The 18,321-nt window shown below is 44.7% G+C and overlaps 2 protein-coding genes across 5 annotated transcripts in view; one reads left to right on the top strand and one right to left on the bottom strand.

The window, feature by feature from the left end:
* Window positions 1-12,190, bottom strand: part of LOC311245493 (vascular endothelial zinc finger 1-like) — a 36,853-nt gene extending 24,663 nt beyond the window's left edge. For 2 of the 4 annotated variants that reach the window (XM_084335347.1, XM_084335348.1), the window contains exons 1-3: window positions 12,070-12,190; window positions 1,791-2,674; window positions 481-570 (exon numbers count right to left, since the gene is read on the bottom strand). In XM_084335347.1, the coding sequence (XP_084191473.1) occupies window positions 481-570; window positions 1,791-2,674; window positions 12,070-12,102 (1,007 nt within the window). In that variant the 5' untranslated portion in view covers window positions 12,103-12,190. The remainder of the gene's footprint in view (window positions 1-480; window positions 571-1,790; window positions 2,675-12,069) is intronic. The other 2 variants (XM_084335349.1, XM_084335350.1) reach the window with 1 other exon arrangement.
* Window positions 12,191-15,522: 3,332 nt separating this feature from the next.
* Window positions 15,523-16,632, top strand: LOC311229202 (gap junction delta-2 protein; the record flags this gene model as incomplete). The annotated part of the gene is made up of 1 exon (XM_084315272.1): window positions 15,523-16,632. The coding sequence occupies one exon, from the start codon at window positions 15,523-15,525 to the stop codon at window positions 16,630-16,632; it is 1,110 nt and encodes a 369-aa protein (XP_084171398.1).
* Between the last annotated feature and the right edge of the window lie 1,689 nt (window positions 16,633-18,321).

Genomic DNA, 18,321 nt, shown 5'->3' with positions numbered 1-18,321 from the left:
GGCAGGGCTTTTCACGACGGCGAGCAGGCGTCCTGTCCCATCTTCTCAGGAGTGCAGTGGAGCTGAAAAGCTTCCCCCCCCCCCAACCCCGCAGCCCCCCCTTCCAGGTTCCTTCTTTCGTTTAAGAGGGAGGCAAAAGGGATAGCCTCTTTCAACACTACCAAGCCTGGATATGAAAGCTGCACTCCCTGGGACACAAGAGACAGAGTGGCGTTCTCTACGAAATCACTATGCTATGAACCGGATCTCTTAAAAACCCTTTCCTAGGAATATATCCTTGTATCATTATCCGGATTGAATATGCCCAATGGATAACACTGTTATCAAATCAATATCGTCTGGTTAACTTAATAACAACTTGACAAAATTATGGGTTTCTGTGGAGGGGTGGGGAAATCGCACTAAACAAAGGGGGCAAAAAAGGGGAGGGGCTTCAGTCCATGGAGTAGGTAAATCAGACCAGTCAGTCAAAAACACTACCATTGCGAGCAGGACTGCCACTGGAGACCCATCTCTTCTGGTGCAGTCGGGCCCCTGCAGCAGCACTCCCCCTGTCCCGTGCCGTTCTCCCTGGGAGGGGGCGACACGAGGGACCACTATGTGACGTACGCAAAAGGTCTAGAGAGATATTACAAGGGCCACTGCTTGCATGTCATGAGCCAGTACTGAAACTGCATGGCATCTGGTGAGGTGGGGCCTGCTTGACATGTATTGAGAAAGAGACATTTAATACGTCTCCTTGTGGGGAGTTTGCATGTGAACCAATACAGATGCTACGTAAAATATATTATTAAATATTTACATGTGTAATAAATTATATATTAATGTATTGCTTGAGCGCCGGTATAGTTTGACAAGTTTTAAGTCCTACTTGAAAGTGCAACCTGGTTCTGTTCATATTAAAGCTTGAAAATCAGAGGCCTATTTCATAATCTCGTATGAATCACTTGAACAACAATCAGCACCTTGGCTGGTTTATTTTAAAGATGCAAGTTACATGCTTGTTTTCAAATTGGCTGGTGCAGCACCAACATTGTCCATGATTTGTTCCATCTCTCTCTCTTTAGCCAAACCACTAGCTCTACAGAAATGTAAAGTTTGGCGTTCAATTTATATTTTCTTGTCATTGAATTTTATTTAGAATTTTATTTCCCCACCTTTAAAATGCTCTTGGTTAAAGTCAAATTGTGGGCAGAATTGTGCCCTACTGCCCTTATATAAAACCTTGCTTTTTCAAGGCTGCAGACCGATCTAGTGTCATAAATTACATAAATTACAAATTACATCGTTAAATATCCAAGGATGATCATGATATCAATATATATATTTGGTAGCTGCACTTGCAAACGAAACATTAGCAAAAGAATAACCTGAGGTTGTAACTTCCACCAAAATAAAACGCGTCTAAAATGCTCTAAAAATCGAGTTGCCAGCAAAGCTTTAGAAAAGCAGAGAGCACTCTCGGTGTGCTGGAGTAGGAATATGCAGCATAGTTGGTTCACAAACTCATCTGGTTTCTTTTCTATTATGAACGACAATTTTGGGGCCCTTTGAGATGAAAGCAGTGATAAGAAGCCACTACTTTTCAATGCAGTGCCCTTTAAAAACTCACGGAAGAAAATACAAAAAGGAAACTCACCTTACATGCTAGAAAATATATTAGGCCAATTGACAAGACACTTATCTATATAATAGAGTAACGTTTAACTTGGTTGAAAATGTAATATTATTGGAAAACAGTAGGCTTGAGATATCCGTGTACAACAGGGTGATAAATAATGTCCCCATACCTGGAGAAGCCCTTCCCACAGACGGAGCAGATGTAAGGCTTGTGTACGCCGCCGTCGTGCGAGCGCACGTGGTACGTCATGCGGTCCTTCCTCTTGAACCTCTGCTGGCAGATCGGGCACTCGAAGGGCTTCTCGTCGGAGTGCGAGAGCTTGTGGCGGTTGAGGTGGTAGACGTCGCGGAAGGCCTTGCCGCACATGTCGCAGCCGTGGTTCTTCTTCACAGGCTTGGGGGGCTTCTTGGGGATGCTCTGCTGCTGCTGCTGTTGTTGCTGTTGCTGCTGCTGTTGTTGTTGTTGTTGCTGTTGCTGCTGCTGTTGTTGTTGTTGTTGTTGCTGCTGCTGCTGCTGTTGTTGCTGCTGGTGGTGCTGGTGCTGGTGGTGGTGCTGCATGGGGGTCATGATGCTGGTGCCCGTGGAAGTGGAGGTGGTGGCCGTGGTGAGGATGCCGGCCACGGTGGAGATGTACGAGGGATTGCCGCTGTTCTCCCGCGGCACGCTGGAGATGAGCGGCACCATGGTCGGCGCCGACTGAGTCTTCTTGGGCCGCGACACCATCTTGATGCCGGTGTGGCAGGACTCGTGCCGCCGCAGGTGGTAGCTGTCCCGGAAGGCCTTGTTGCAGTAGCCGCAGATGAAGGGAGTCTTGGACTTGGGCTCCTTCTTGACCACGGCGAGGGGCGGACCTCCGCTGCCACCGCCGCCGTCTCTCCCGGTCCCGCTGGCCACATTGTCCTTGAGGAGTTCGGCGGCGCTGACCGGGGGCTTCTGGTCCAGAGGGATGGGCAGCACCGGCTTCTGGTCCGGGGGCTCCGTGCCGGAGTTGAGGAGTGGCAGGAGGCTGTTCGCGGCCACTTGGTGCTGGTGATGCAGAGCCTCGTTGGCCTGCTGTGGGGACGACAACAGACATCAGTACAGACAAACACGAGAAGATACCAAGAAAGTAGAGCCATATGAAAGCCGTGATCACGGAATCGCGGACGGAATCACGGAATTGAGCAATAAAAATGGAATCAACTGTAAAGCGTGGAATATTGCAGAATTTGCCATAATTTGGACTGAAATTCCGTTTATCGGGAGAACGATGGAACGTTTGGTGCAAAGCAAACATGACCGGGACGCTAAAGCGTGTTACAACGCGCACGTCACTTCCACACTGCTTCACAACAACACAGCAATGTCCAAGCGTGTAGCTGCTTCGGTATTAACATCATCTAAAAAGCTACGAAATACCACACTAAACCCTCAATTCAGAGCAGAGCAGAGCAGTATCCGAAAGATTTGTATGCCTCCGGCGATAAGTTGTTTTGTAAATATTGTCAACATACTGTGGATTGGGGGCGGTCAGGTGGCGTAGCGGAGATTGCGCTCGTCACCAATGCAAGAGGCTGCGGTCTCGACTCCCGGAGTCAGCATTGCCTTGGCTTGGGCTGATCGCTATACTAACTAATAGAATACCGGTATATACTATAGCTAGGCTACTGACATTGTGATAATGTCAGTAGCTGTATCTATTGTTTAAACTTGAAATGTGTATTTTTATTTTGTGTGTAGTAGTAGTAGTAGTTTATTCAGTCATCATCTCACACCATCATTTAACAATATTTGATTTTACAGTGAAAGGTACAGACTGAAGCATTTTTTTTTGTCACGATATTATTTGGCTTAAATATAATATTTTTTTGCTTGTGTTATCAGTTTACAGTTATTGTGTTTACAGTTATTGTATCGAGTGTTTTGTTTACAGTTATTTATCTTTTTTACTTTAGGCACAGAGAGAAAAGTTTGCTTAAAATGTGTTAAAGGGGAACTATTTTACTATTTCTTTCACTATTTGGGCACTTTTACACAATTCCTGTGAGTTTATGGAACACCTCTGTAATTTTTTATTTTTTTAAATTCATTGTTTTGTATTTCTAATCCAAGTCCTCAAAAACAGCATTTTTCTACCTCAAGATCTTAAGCCGTTTTGAGCCTGGGCTCCAACCACGGTGGGAACTGTGTGGAGTGTGTGTGAGTCTCAACATGCAGCTGAGTCTCTCTGACATCACAAATCAGCACATTTTCAGATGACTCAGTTCAGTGAGGGTGAATATTGTGAGAGGAGAATTGGAAGAATGCGCCAATATGAGAATTAGAGACATAGATCATATTAATATAAGTCCACATAGCTAGGAAACAATGCTAAACACTGAAAAAGGCCATTTATAAGATAGTTCCCCTTTAACTCAGAAGCCAGAAGCCAAGGAAATGTTTTGTTTACAGTTTTTTCTTTACTTGAAGCTTATAAGCACTTTACAATTGAACTGCAGCACTTAAACATTAAAGACTGTTATATCTTATTAAATTGTGGACTTTTATTCATTCCCACTTATTAGACACAATTTCTGATGGTAAAATGAGCGTAAAGAGCAAAATACAGAATTCTGAAATATTCAAACGGAAAAATCGGAATTTGGGAAAAAATAAAATGGAATTTGGAAAATAATAAAACATATTTCATATGGCTCTACAAGAAAGAGAGGGACGACAACAGAGCCGGGCAAACACACATCAGTACAGACAAACACGAGAAGATACCAGAAAGAGAGGGACGACAACAGACCCAGGCAAACACATCAGTACAGACAAACACGAGAAGATACCAGAAAGAGAGGGTCAGGGAGAGTTTCTGCTCCAGAAAGCTGTAATGGGCTGCCTTGTCAGCAGAACCGCTGCATCAGAGATGTGCTTACAAGTGTAATTTGGCAAAGGGAATGAAAGTAGAACGGTATCAAAGGGGCTCTCCCCACTAACCCCCCCCCCCCTTCTCTTCAAAGGACCAAGAGGAGAGAGAACATCAGAACTTCAGTTCCGTTACATTTTCTGAGAGACTATTTGGTCGCCTGGCGGTTGTGCTTTTCAAGTGATGGCAAAGAATCTTGTGGATTACCTAACTAGGCCATCCTTCATCGCGACAACAAAAGCTTATTTTTATCTGCCAGACACATGGTTTAAACTCCCCAACATCACACTGGATTGGAAGCAGCATGGTTTTTCCACGTCACATTTTAATTCGGTATTTGTATTTTAATTAAGGCCGTCCAAAATAGTTGCGCTCATACACTGAAGAACACGTTTTTATATCACGTCTAGTATTTTGGATTCATACATTTCACAGATCCTCCTCCTCAAAACCCACAATCAAGCCATCAACCCCTTCAGAAATCTTCTGCCCGCGCCGTTGGCACAGAGCGGATTATGTACCAAGGAGGCGGCCCCGGGTTTTTAACACAGAAAGAAAGCCTTTAATTTATCTGAAATAGAAAGTGACTCATTTCCTGGGCATCCGAGTGACTCGGAAAACAAGAGCAGCCACGAACGCAACTCTCGCAATGGGATTTTAGTAGGCAGCTGTTCAGCAAGGTGCCGAATGACTAATAAGACACAGGAGACGGACAGAGAGACAGGAGTCATGCTCTGAATGGGAGCTGGGCAAGATGATGTAAGGTCAACGGTGCAGAGCACCAGAATGTGATATGAACAAAATACCACACACACCGACAGTCTCCCTTTCTCCTCCATCCATCGCTACCATTGGTTTGTTGTTTATTTTGAGTATTTTTTTCTTATTTTTTTACCCAATTAAAAAAAATGGGCTGTAAGTGGTATTTTCTTTGTTAAAATAAGTAGTCTGTTAAATGTTAAAATAATAGCTCTACATTCCGACGGCCATCACTGGTAATAGTGTTTGTTCCGCTCTGCAGTAAACAGAAAAAAAAATTCCTGGTATCCCGTTCTTACTTTATCCAATCAGGAGAGAGATCTCCACACACTGCAAAAATGGTGTGACAAAAACAAAAAATATAAACAAATGTGTAAAACAACAAGTTAGGCTTGACAAGATTTCTTGAAATACCGGTAATAATATTTAGGGTTCTCTTTCCTGGTGGGAAGAACATGCATTTTGTGTTTACTGCAGTGCAAAGTGGAGGGACTGGGACCAAACACTGACCAAACACTCTATATCAGTGATGGCTGTCGGAATGTAGAGCTACTTGACACTTATTTTAACAATAAAATACCACTCACAGCACATTAAAGGTTGTTGTGCCTCACGACGACTATGTGTTAGAGGGGGGGGTTTACGATGGGTCCACACACCTAGGCCTCAACGCTTCTCTGGCACTGTGAAATAAATATCTGGTACCGTGCTTATATTCAAGTGGAACTCGCACGCGGGTCCAGAACACGGCTCTTTGCTGCCACTCAAGAATCTAAATCTGTTGCATGTAAGGTGATCTCCTGCAGTGATGGAGCCCATTTTTTCATGTGACCAGCAGCCATCGTCTGGCACAGTGTGTTCTAATTTAGGTAAGCGAGCTGCACAACCTGTGCATTACTTTTATCTGGCCATTTCAAACCCAACACAGGTCAAGGTGCGTGTGGTGCGGCTACATCGTTCCAAAACAAGACCAGAATGACAGTAGCCCTTTGGCGACGGTAGTTTTGAATAAAGCCTTGGCAGCGGAGCAAACTGACCCTTCTCAAACCCTGCCCTCTTTTCTCGATCGTCCAATCACAAGTGTTGCTTCCGAGAAGGAAAAAAAAATATGGTGTTCCCCTTATATAGTTCTATTGTTGTTATGCTAGCCTGGTGGAATGCTGGTGCTGCGCTAACACAGTATGGAGAGAGAGGGGTGTCTGGCTGGAAATTAACTAAATGTATTCCGATTTAAATACAATGTGTTGCACACAGGAGCTGTAAATAAACAGTAAACACGGTTGCTACTAGGTTACTGTCATACAAAATCAGTTGTATCGCCCGTGATAGCAAGCTAGCTACCAGAGAGTGAAAAAGAAAAATCTGACTAAATTAAAATGTTTGACACCGGATCAAAGTTGATTGTAATTTTTAATTAGCAGGTTATTAAGAATTTAATAGTTTTACAATTTCAGTGGCGTCATTAACTTGGGCTTTGAGCACTGTTCCCGCCTGGCCTCTAGCCTGCATGTACTGTTGTTGTTCTTTTTTGGCTCAGTAACTGGTTACAACGTAAGCCCTGTGACAAACTTCCAAGAGAATTAAATGTAGCTCTCCACGAGGTAAACTCATGAAAAAAACCATCTGTTCATGCAACAAGTGAGGATGAACCAAACTAATCAATATAGCCTACTAGCATGACGAGCGTAAGCTCTACAGACGAGTGCCAGATGCTGCTGTGAGAATAATTTTCTTTTTTACCGATCATCTCTTCTAGCCTGCCTTTGTGAATGTGGACACACACCGAATATTGAGTTATTCGTTCAGACCACCCACCAACTAACAGACCATGGAGAAAACGTGAACTTGTGCACATCCCTAGTTCAAGGGAACGTTAACATTGTTCACGTTACAAAGCTAAAAACAAGAAAGTATGAAGAGAGGCATACATTTCCCTGTTTTACGTCCACTGCAGTTGGGTGATGTTTATGTCATTTTCAACATTTTCAACCGGTTATCCAACTATGAGACCCAATAAATGCACATCCGAACACGAAGAGGAACCTCAAGTCTGTTTGAATGAAAAGAGACCAGTAGAAAAAATACAAAACAGATGGTGTAGTATTTTTTTATATATATATATATATATATAAATGCTTTCCTCCTGACTACACTAATACATTTGGCCATGTTCAAAGCTCTGTAAAAAAAATACTATATATATATATCTGTGGTGGGGTTTGTTTGGGAAATAAAACTCCTGTGTACTGTAGAACGGTGTAGGTCGACTTGTAAGCCACTAGCGCCACTATTGCTATAGCACTCAATTGGGTGCTATTTATATCCCGTTTGCCGCTATTTCACACCACCTTCATGTGGCTTGGGGCAAGTTGAGGTGTCACGGTTTCACACTTCTGTCATCTCTCCAACCACATTAAACAACACTGATTTCCGCACACTTGGTCTCATTGAGAGCAGCACGTGGTATTGGTAGAGGACCGAAACGGGCGGGTTTAAAGAGCTGGAAGAGATTGTGTTATTTTATTGCCCAACAACACACTTTATTTGTCGTCTGGATTATACCGTCATCATAGATTCCTCGTAGCTCACACAGGTTATATAAATATCCCAACACCACAGTCATCCTATGAAGCCAAAGATGGGACTGCCGTCTTCTCACCAATAACCTGGTGGAAACGTAGGCTAGATCTGGTCTTACTCCATACTTGTTGGGGGGAGGTAGATGCAGATGTGTCCGACGACGGTTCAACAGAACTACAAATCCCATCCTTTGAAAGTATATCTAAAGAGTTTCTCCAAAACGCCACGACCGAATAATGCACACAATGGAGGGTTGAAAATCGCACTAATTTTAAATACACAGGAGCGACGACAAGCTCACAAAAAGCGACGCAACGGCCGTAATAAAGCAATGCCGCGGAGGACATCTTAAGTCTGCAGCTGCCCGCATTGTCCAATTGGTCATGGCATATCCCCAAAGGCACAGGATGAAGGGAGGGGGGGGGGGAGGAGGGGGTTTATGAATATTTTGGCCAGGGGGGTGAACAGAGGTTCACATTGTAACCGACAACCTTACAACAGGTCGGCCCAAAGACACGCCGATTGAGACGGTCTTGTTCTTTTCTGTAATCACCACCGGGCAGGGTTAAAGACCTGACCCCTCGGCTTTTCAGGTTCAGCCAAGCATCCCGCCCGGGCCAGGCAGGCAGGGGGACGTCGTGGTCTGGGGAGTTCCAGAGATCCACAAATTGTGTTCCCTGTTCCCCCCTTTTTTTTTCTCCTTTCGCTTTTTTTTGGTGTGTGCAGCGTGCTCTTTTGTGGACGACACAAATCCGGGGCGGCTGATGCTCTTACGGGACTCGGGGGGGGGGGGGGGGGGGGGTCTGCTCAGCTGCCGGCCGCAGCGTCCCTTCTTAGCGCCCGGCGGCCGCACTGTGTAACTCTTGTTTGAGGACGGTGGAAAAAGCCAGGGGTCGTCACAGGTTGTCGAGTCCCCTTTATATCCTCCACACTGTAGTGGGACTCAGACTGGACTTGTTACTGCCATTAGCATTTCTTCTAGTGTGTGTGTGTGTGTGTGTGTGTGTGTGCGTGCAGAGGCCAGGCCTGTAGCCTGCGTGTGTGTGTGTGTGTGACAGCCAAGCAGCACACACATACACACAGACAAGGGGAGCGTAGGGAGAGCAGCCCGCTGTGCCTTCACGCTGCTCTGATGATTTTGATACAAATCCGCTCTGAAGGCTGAGGTCATTCCAAGATAAATAGTGCTGAAACAGAGTAGGGGCGTGGAAAATAACAAGAAACACGGCACAAATAAAAGCAGCCCCTCTGTTCTTCATTCACGGCGAGGCGGGCCAACGACGCGCCGCGGCAGGAGAGAGCTTCATTCAATCGGACGTTAATCTGTTTACATCTGCGCGGCCCCCTAAGCGAGGAGGCGACTGGCTTGGCCTTCAATTGTACTGTATACATTTGGCCGATATTAGCGTATACACTACATCAAATACGTCACACTTCATGGGACAAGAAGAGTTCTGGACTGGTTGAAAAGCAAAGTAGGCTTGGGAGAAGAAGAACAAAAAACAGGTCCCCCGTCTTCCATCCACCTTACAATCGTAGTATCTGAACACTTTCCAGTCATATGATATGAATATCCTGGGTTGATTCCAGGCTAGTAGTTTAATAACAGTCTATTAATGATCACAGAGTCCACCAGGACTGAGTGTTTATATGCCAATGTCAAGACTCGTGCAAATATGGGACAAGTTAAGCTTTATGCAAGGTCCGTTTTGTTGTGTGGCTCTCATTCACCATGTAATATAGTCTTTGTGCCTTCATTTAAGAGATACTTTACAATATTAAGGAATCATACATACAGCAATGATATCATCCGTCTCCTCTGTAGTATGATGCAAAGCTCACAGAATTATTTTAATCTGGACGGGAGCGAGACTACATTACAACCCCGGATACGAACAGAATACTAAAGGGAAGCATGGCTGGACAGCACCCCCCCCCCCTCGAGCTACCATCAAAACAACGCTAACAGAACAATAACAAGTGACGCACACTAGAGTCCAGCCTCATTAGATGCCACATCACATGTGATCAATCCACTGGGCCCTGAATAACATGTCGCCCCCCCGCTCCCTCACACCAGCTCCAGGTATTTCAGCCATGTTCACCATGAAATAAAACCATCATAATGGCTCCCTGGCTCTAGCCAATTAACCACAAACAGCTGTACCTCTTCAGCCAGGGAATGGAGCTAGTGTAGCATATAACAGAGCCCCTTCAGCCAGGGAATGGAGCTAGTGTAGCCTATAACAGAACCTCTTCAGCCAGGGAATGGAGATAGTGTAGCCTATAACTGTGCCTGCGAGAAGGGGGGGGGGGGGCAATACAGGACAATTATGACTATGTCACCATTACCAGGGCACGGTGCATCATCTTAGCCCCCCTACTAATGGTTTAAGGCCAAACTCGGGTGGGCATGGCCATGTTTACAGATTTAGAACCTGTATTATAGTCAATGGTCCTGACATGGCAAAGTGTGGACTCCTCCGGAGCATATGAAGGTGCTCTGAGATTATAAAGATTTAGCTTTTAAACTTTTCAGAATCATTGGCGACAGGAACATGCGCAGCCAACAGTTTGCATGTCTGCAGTTGCTCAGCAATCTGACACGGTTTCACGATTTACCCCCCTGGGGCCGGGCCCAGGAGTTCAAAACTTTTAATCCCCATCTGATTGGATCAGATTTGTATTCATTCATTTCAACTCATTATGAATAGAAAATGGGGGACCCTGATGTAAACAAGACGAAAGTCTTTCTCTGGTCTGCATCCCCTTAACAATTGTGTGTATTGAGCTGTACTGTACCCATTCTGCAATCTGTTAATACACATGTTCAATCAATCAATAGGGATTCAATGTTTTGAACTCCTGGGCCTGGTGAGCAAGAGTTGCATCAAGTTGAATAAACTATTTTATTAGTTAATAATGCACATCACTAATACACCTGAAATATGCTTAATAATTCCACCAGGTAGGCAAACCCGTTTTAATATTAAGAATGTTTATAATCTCGTGTTCATGTTCATCATGAATGTCTGTCATACAATAAGTTAACTCATAGCCTAATCAAATAGTAAAACATGCATTTTACGAGGTTAGCCATTTTTTTTACGAATGGACAAAAAGCCCGGACGCCTCTCGGAATGAGCCAGATCTACAGATCAGCACTGGTGATTGATTGATTGAAAACTTTATTAACAGATTGCAGAATGGGTACAGTACAGCTCAATACATACAACTGTTAAGGGGGATGCAGACCAGAGAAAGACTTTAGTCTTGTTTACATCAGGGTCCCCCATTTTTTTCAATCATAACATACAGGTAGACAATACTGCTACATCTATACATTTATGACATACCAGATCTATAAATACAGTACTGTTTGTGATACAAAAAGAGTCCAGAAAAGAGAGTATACATTTGACGTAGAAACTGTACATTGGTGCATTAGGGATCCTAACGTTACACTCTGCGAGGATTAGTTGGCACTGAGCAGTTTGACGACCTGACCGCGGCTTAATGCAACATAGTTTGCATTCTTCCTCCTCTCCGTCCGCGGTTCCATATTTCGGGACAACATGGAAAAGGGGGGAAAGTTTGGAAGAATCGGAAGTGCGGCTCAGATCCCCTCCTCTCCGCGTGTGTTCGTCAGTCTACATTCGACCATGTTCCTTGTAAAAGCAACGGACGCCATTCATTCATTGTGTTCCAACGAATCGGTTTGGAAAACCACACTAAATAAAATCGCCAATTAAAACACGAGTCACTGTCCGGATCACGCCACCTCTCTCCCGGAGCAGAAGAGCGGCTACAGGGGCTAACTCGTCAGCTAGCTCGCCGAGGAGCTAACAGGCTAATCTCACTAGCAGCGCTGCATGAACGCCAGCTAGCGATCTGCCACAATACCGCACGTTTAGCACGGGGATTCTCGTGTTTACTTATACAAACACCGCGATGCGGCGTGATATGCTGCAGAAACCACGGAAAGAACGAGCGGAAAAGCCCACCCTGAGGTCGCCATAGCGCTCACCCAGCTGGGGGTCTCAGGCTGATAGAGCCAAGTAGCTAAAGCTAAGCTAACGAGCTAACGCTACCACCATTGTTTTGCTTGGATAGCTCGAGTTGAATTCAGTGCGTAAATTCTCGTCGGGGCAACGATGCATGGGCTATTTTGACAACGTTAATAGAGTTGATCGTGTTTCTCCCGAAGCGTGCCACTTACCTGGAATAAAAACGTACTCCAGCTCGGTTCCATTGCAACACTTAAAATCTGCAGGAAACCTACAAGGAATCTACACAAAGCAGCTAAACATGGCAGCTCCACAACTTCCTGTCACCCTCGGGCTGCTGAACCACAGCCAATGGACTGGTGCGGGACAGTGTCTGGGATTCACAATAAATCACATTTCCCCCAATCTCTCTCTCTCTTACAGACATCCCTTTGTATAGAACTTTATTTGACGAAGTAAACAAAAAAAAGTGACAACACTCTTACACAGAGACAAACAGACCATGCTATTTTGGTATAGTCATTTAATAATAATAATAATTTAATGTTTAGCCCTTTAAACTAATAATAAAATCAAATGGAAAGTCACAATCTACTTTTAATTATGCACGTCATTTTTATTTATTATTTGGGTTATTTCATTCTGTCACCATAAATAGATGAATAGGTTATAGATTTTAGGCTATAGCAAAACAGCCACATTACTTTTGTTGTGAAGACCACCATGCTGCCAGTGGCTCTCAGAGGGTTCTTGAGGAGCTTCCAGGGGATCCCCAGGAAAAGTTGGGTTTCACTATTATTTCACTGACTAGAAATCAGCCTGATGAGAGAATGTATATTTATTACAGTCACTATTCAAGTTTCACTCTCTCCACTGTTACCTCCTTAAGTGCACTATAGTTATGGAACTCTGGACTAAATCACATCTAACAACAAAATCTTCGTAGGGTCTGCTGCGAAATGCGTATACTATACATTTGGGAGTCCTTGACACAAAAAAAGACGAGGACCATCACAGTGTAATCATAGTTAGCGTCAGCAGAAAAAGTTTCAACAAGAGAGCTTTTCTCAGTGCTTGGCAGTGTGAATCTAAAATAATCATAACCTGTTGAGACACAGCAGAAATTCCGGGTTTCAAGCTTGCAAAGTTTTTTGACATCAAGTGTCATAGCGATAACGTTTTCCAATGAGATTGTGAGTGACCAGAGGCTGTATCATCACCAGGCTCTCACAACTTTGTGGTCTGAAATTAAAATGTTGCTATTAAAAGGTTTCTTGAAGAATTCCTAATCTAATTAAAAGGACTTTAATCTTTGCTTTATTTTGAAATTGAACACACTGCTTGCAGTGGCTTTTGGACTGCACAGATGCCTCTGTGAAAACCCACACCGCTTATCTATCCATTGTCAGAGCAGATTTCTGTTCTCTTGAAAAAAGAAAGAACGTATTCACCCTGTACGCCTATTCTAAACATTAGGGTAACACAAGCAACATGATTTTCATGCATTTAAAATATTTGGGTCACAGGATTCCGGGACCTCTGGAAAAAAAGATTTAGAACCTCTGATCTATTCTTCTCCACATTAAAGGTGCTGTAAGTGGTATTTCTTCTGTTAAAATAAGTGTTAAATAGCTCTACATTTTGTCACTGATATAGAGTGTTTGGTCAGTAACATGGGTCTCCCAGTCCCTCCGCTCTGCACTCAACAGCAAAAATAATTCTGGTATCCCGTTCCCACTTTATCCGATCAGGAGAGAGAACCCTAGATATTTTTACTTATTTCAAGAAATCTTGCCAAGCCAAATTTGCTTACTGCACTGGTAGATTATCTTACTTGTTTCAAGGACACAATTGCTTAAAACTCGTTTTTATTTCTTATTTTTGTCAGACCATTTTGGCAGCGTGGAGTTCTCTCTCCTGATTAGATAAAGTGGGAACGGGATACCAGAAAATAAATGTTCTGTTAACTGCAGAGTGGAGGGTTACTGACCAGAGAGGGCTGTCGGAATGTAGAGTTATTATTTTAACATGTAAACCACCTATTTTAACAAAGAAAAAAAAAACTTACAGCACCTTTAATGTGTTGACATCCCATGGAGTCAAGAGACATGGTCACTAAAGAGGCACATCTGTAATGGAGAAATTTGGACAAGAATTCCCCAGTGAAAGAACATTTATTCATAGCCCCTAATTGACAGTTACAGTGTGACTTTCAAATTAGCCAAATTGCTCCTCCATCTTCTCGTTTTAGATCCGGCTACGACTGTTGGGTATTTCGGGTACACGTCTGCCCCGTGTTGTTTACTTATTATGACACGCACACTGAAACTAATCCAGTCTTTCACCCCATCGACACAGAGTGACAATTGAATTCCAGCCCCTAACAAACTGCAGGGGAACGGTCCACTGTAGCAGTGTCCCCTATTCTAATGGTGGAACGGACAGACCACAGATGCAACAGTGGGACAGATGAACCGGCACAGAAGATACTACACATTTCCAACATGACGATCATTCTTGGGGATTAATACACTCAGAAGAGCCCGATAACATCGTCTTTTGACAACGTTTTTTTTGAGGGGGACATACACACAGTGACTCTGGACTTGGATTCTTGGATATCTGAAATCTAACGACGCCGAATGTCTATGGAAGACAATGTTTATGTATTTTGAATGTGCAGTGTGATATACTGTACCAGAGACCCGGATAACACTTTGTGTGGAGGAAACTACACGAAAGCAAAGTTGTTCCCCCGTTGGGCCCACTGTATGTATACTGGACCAAGGAGTGCAGAGAAAGGCCAGAGAGAGAGCTACTACGCCACAGTGCTGTCACGTGATATGACATTTCATTCATAAGATTTTCTGAGACGTTGCCCAGGGAGGGGGGGGAGAGGGGGAAGAAAAAAAAGATTGAATGTTTTTATTTCTCTCCCAAGTTGTACTTTTCAACCAGGCCAGGTACAGGACCTAAACGCACACCTGTATTGTGTCCCTTTTCCAGCTCGTTCCCTGGCGTTTCTGTCGTGACTATTCCCGGCTGTTCAGAAAAGGTGCCCCCGCCATTGTGTTCTCAAATCTTTGTTGCACTGACTGTACATTGCCTCCCTTTGTAAACCGCCACACCACAATGCCAGCTTCGGATCGACTGGCCGAATATGTATGCTCAGCCGGTTCTCCCCAGCCACGTTCAGCAGGGTTCATTTCATCCGTCAAGCTGCAGCCACATTAAAAAATAGCCATGCAGATTGCATGGCAAAGTATTTCTCCAGATTTGCATAGGAAAGAAGCAAGTTATAAAGGGGTGAGTTGACCTTTCGTTCTCTTACTGTGTAATAAGTTGCACAACGCTGTAGTTTGACGTGCTATGAATACCTATAAATGGTACACGTATTTTACGCATACATATTTTGTGTACCTGTGAGTGTCTTGGGAGTTCCCTGAAGATGTTACGTGATGTATTATCTGTGGGATGAAATTAGTCGAATGTGGATTGCACATGAGGGACAAAGAGCTTGTGATACTCCTTGAGGAAGTTTTAAACTTGTTTTGCTTTTTCCTAGCAGAATTAAACCAGGAACACACAATCCAATACCAAGTCATTCTTACTCACAAACCTCCTTAATTTTTGTTGTTGTCCCGCCCCCCAACCCAGGCTGCGCCATGGGAGACTGGTCCATTCTTGGACGTTTCCTGTCCGAGGTGCAGAACCACTCCACTGTGATCGGCAAGATCTGGCTGACCATGCTGCTCATCTTCCGCATCCTGTTGGTGACCCTGGTGGGCGACGCCGTCTACAGCGACGAGCAGTCCAAGTTCACCTGCAACACCTTGCAGCCGGGGTGCAACAACGTCTGCTACGACACCTTCGCCCCCGTCTCGCACCTGCGCTTCTGGGTCTTCCAGATAGTGCTGGTCTCCACGCCCTCTATCTTCTACATCGTCTATGTCCTGCACAAGATTGCCAAGGATGAGAAGCTGGAGGTCCAGAGGGGGCAGGTGCTGGCCCAGAGGGCGCCCCCCGGCAAGGGCTTCGGACGGATGGGGAGGGACGGGGTGGAAGCCCTCGAGGTCGGAATGCCCAGCTACTGCCCTCGATACGGGGACGAATGGGGCGCCCAGGAGGCGCAAGGGGTGGAACAAAACATCCTGGAGGAGGACTACGGCGAGGTAGGGGAGGACCCTACCCAGTTGTCCAGCCAGGTCCTGCTCATCTATATCTTGCATGTGTTGCTACGCTCCATCATGGAGATCACCTTCCTGGTGGGCCAGTACTACTTGTTTGGCTTTGAAGTGCCCCACCTGTACCGCTGCGAGACCTACCCGTGCCCCACTCGCACCGACTGCTTCGTCTCGCGCGCCACGGAGAAGACCATCTTCCTCAACTTCATGTTCAGCATCAGCCTGGGCTGCTTCGTGCTCAACATCGCCGAGCTCCACTACCTGGGCTGGGTGTACATCTTCCGCGTCCTCTGTTCTGCCTGCTCCACCTGCTGCAGGCCCGAGAGGGAAACGGTGGGACTCTACGCTGACCACAACCCCTTACTGCTCCAGCTGAAGCACTCCCTGAGGGGCAGGCTGGTCTTGCAGACGCCGGCGCCCATGGCCCAGGAGAAGGCCGGAGGTCTGCTCACCCATGCCCCCGCCATCTCCTTCGAGACGGACTCCACGGTGGAGTGCACTTCTAAGAGGAACCCGGAGGAGCGGGACAAGATGAAGGTCAAGCTGGCCAACATGGCCAAGTCGGGACGGACTAAGAAATCTTGGCTATGAGGAAAAAGCCACTTTTCCAGTGAAAATACTAAGTATTTTCGTAAGGAGAAACTGAGAAAGTGAATAAATGGTAAATGGTGCATTTATAGTGCTTTTATCCCAAAGTGCTTTACAATTTTGTTCCTCACATTCACCCATTCACTCACACATTCACACACAGACGGCGGAGGCAACCATGCAAGGTGCCACCCTGCTCATTGGGAGCAATTAGGGGTTAAGTGTCTTGCTCAAGGACACTTTCGACACACTGCCCGGGAGGAGCGGGAATCGAACCGGGAATCGAACCGGGAACCTTACGATTACCAGATGACCGCTCTACCTCTAATAGGCCAAGTGACATTATGTGCAAATAATTCTTTTTTAAATCTCTCATTCTCCACCATTCAACCTCATATGAAACTGTGGCATCGCCATTTTGCCCTCTACGTTGTGAAGAAATGTCGCCTCGCTCGCTGGGTCAAAGTTCAAATTTGTTCAACTTCTACCTGTACGACCCGACCAATGTGGGAGCGGCCGAGAGAGGATCTCGGCTGATGAGCGGTACATGTGATTGATCTCGGCTGATGAGCGGTACATGTAATTGATCTCGGCTGATGAGCGGTACATGTGATTGATCTCGCTGATGAGCGGTACATGTGATTGATCTCGGCTGATGAGCGGTACATGTGATTGGCTGATGAGCGGTACATGTGATTGATCTCGGCTGATGAGCGGTACATGTGATTGGCTGATGAGCGGTACAGGTGATTGATCTCGGCTGATGAGCGGTACATGTGATTGGCTGATGAGCGGTACATGTGATTGATTGAACCCCAGGTGGTGGCGTATCCGGTACAGCCTGTACTTCGCCCCCGGCATGCGGGGAAACTTGGCGGTCAAACACTAGCGCTTCCCTGCCCTTAGATGGAGTATTTTCTCATTTGTGGTGCATGAATTTCATGACGTTTTCATCTCCTCTAACTGCACTAAGTAAAAAAAACAAAAAAAAACACTTCATCTTCCAGAAAAGCAGAACGTTTTATGGATTTAACTTTATGGCCATGATGGTATATTTGAAATACCACACCAGATTCTAGTTCAGACTGTTGGTGCGTTATAGAGGAAGATTTTAGTTTTTCTTTTGCTGTGAAAATATGTATGGTCAATTTTACTGCCATTTTCTTTTTTGTTGGATGTATGGGAAATCTTTGTTCATAGGTAAAAATGGAATACACAGACTTTTCACCCTGTACATTTAGAAGTTCCAGGTGCTCTCCGAACAGATCTTTTAATATCCAACTGATATTAATATTTCCCACTCTAAAACTGCACAACGTAATAAAAAAAGAAGAAGAAAACGTAATGTTTCGTACTTTGATGGATCTGATGTTTTGTCCATTCAAAACATGGATTTGATGTTTTGTATTTTGATGGGTCTATGAAGCTGTACCAAATAGGTGTTTGTTGTGTATATTTTATACTGTCAGAATGATTTATTTTTATTTTTATGGAGAATTCCATATTTTACACATGGACATTTGGTCATTATTAATTTGATTGTATCTCATTCCTCAAAGCTGTTCTCGGGTATCTTGTTCTATTATTGAGATATAGCCATTATTTCCCATCTCATTAACAACGATGTTCATTAGCCCTCTTACTGTATTAAAAGCTGAACGTAAAAAAAATAAAAAATAAAAAAATCTGAAC

Source organism: Notolepis coatsorum (assembly GCF_963971535.1).
Source record: "Notolepis coatsorum genome assembly, chromosome: 1".
NCBI classification, from domain to species: domain Eukaryota; kingdom Metazoa; phylum Chordata; class Actinopteri; order Aulopiformes; family Paralepididae; genus Notolepis; species Notolepis coatsorum.
Note: the sequence above shows the minus strand (reverse complement) of the source record. Positions and strands in the feature narration are given on the sequence as shown.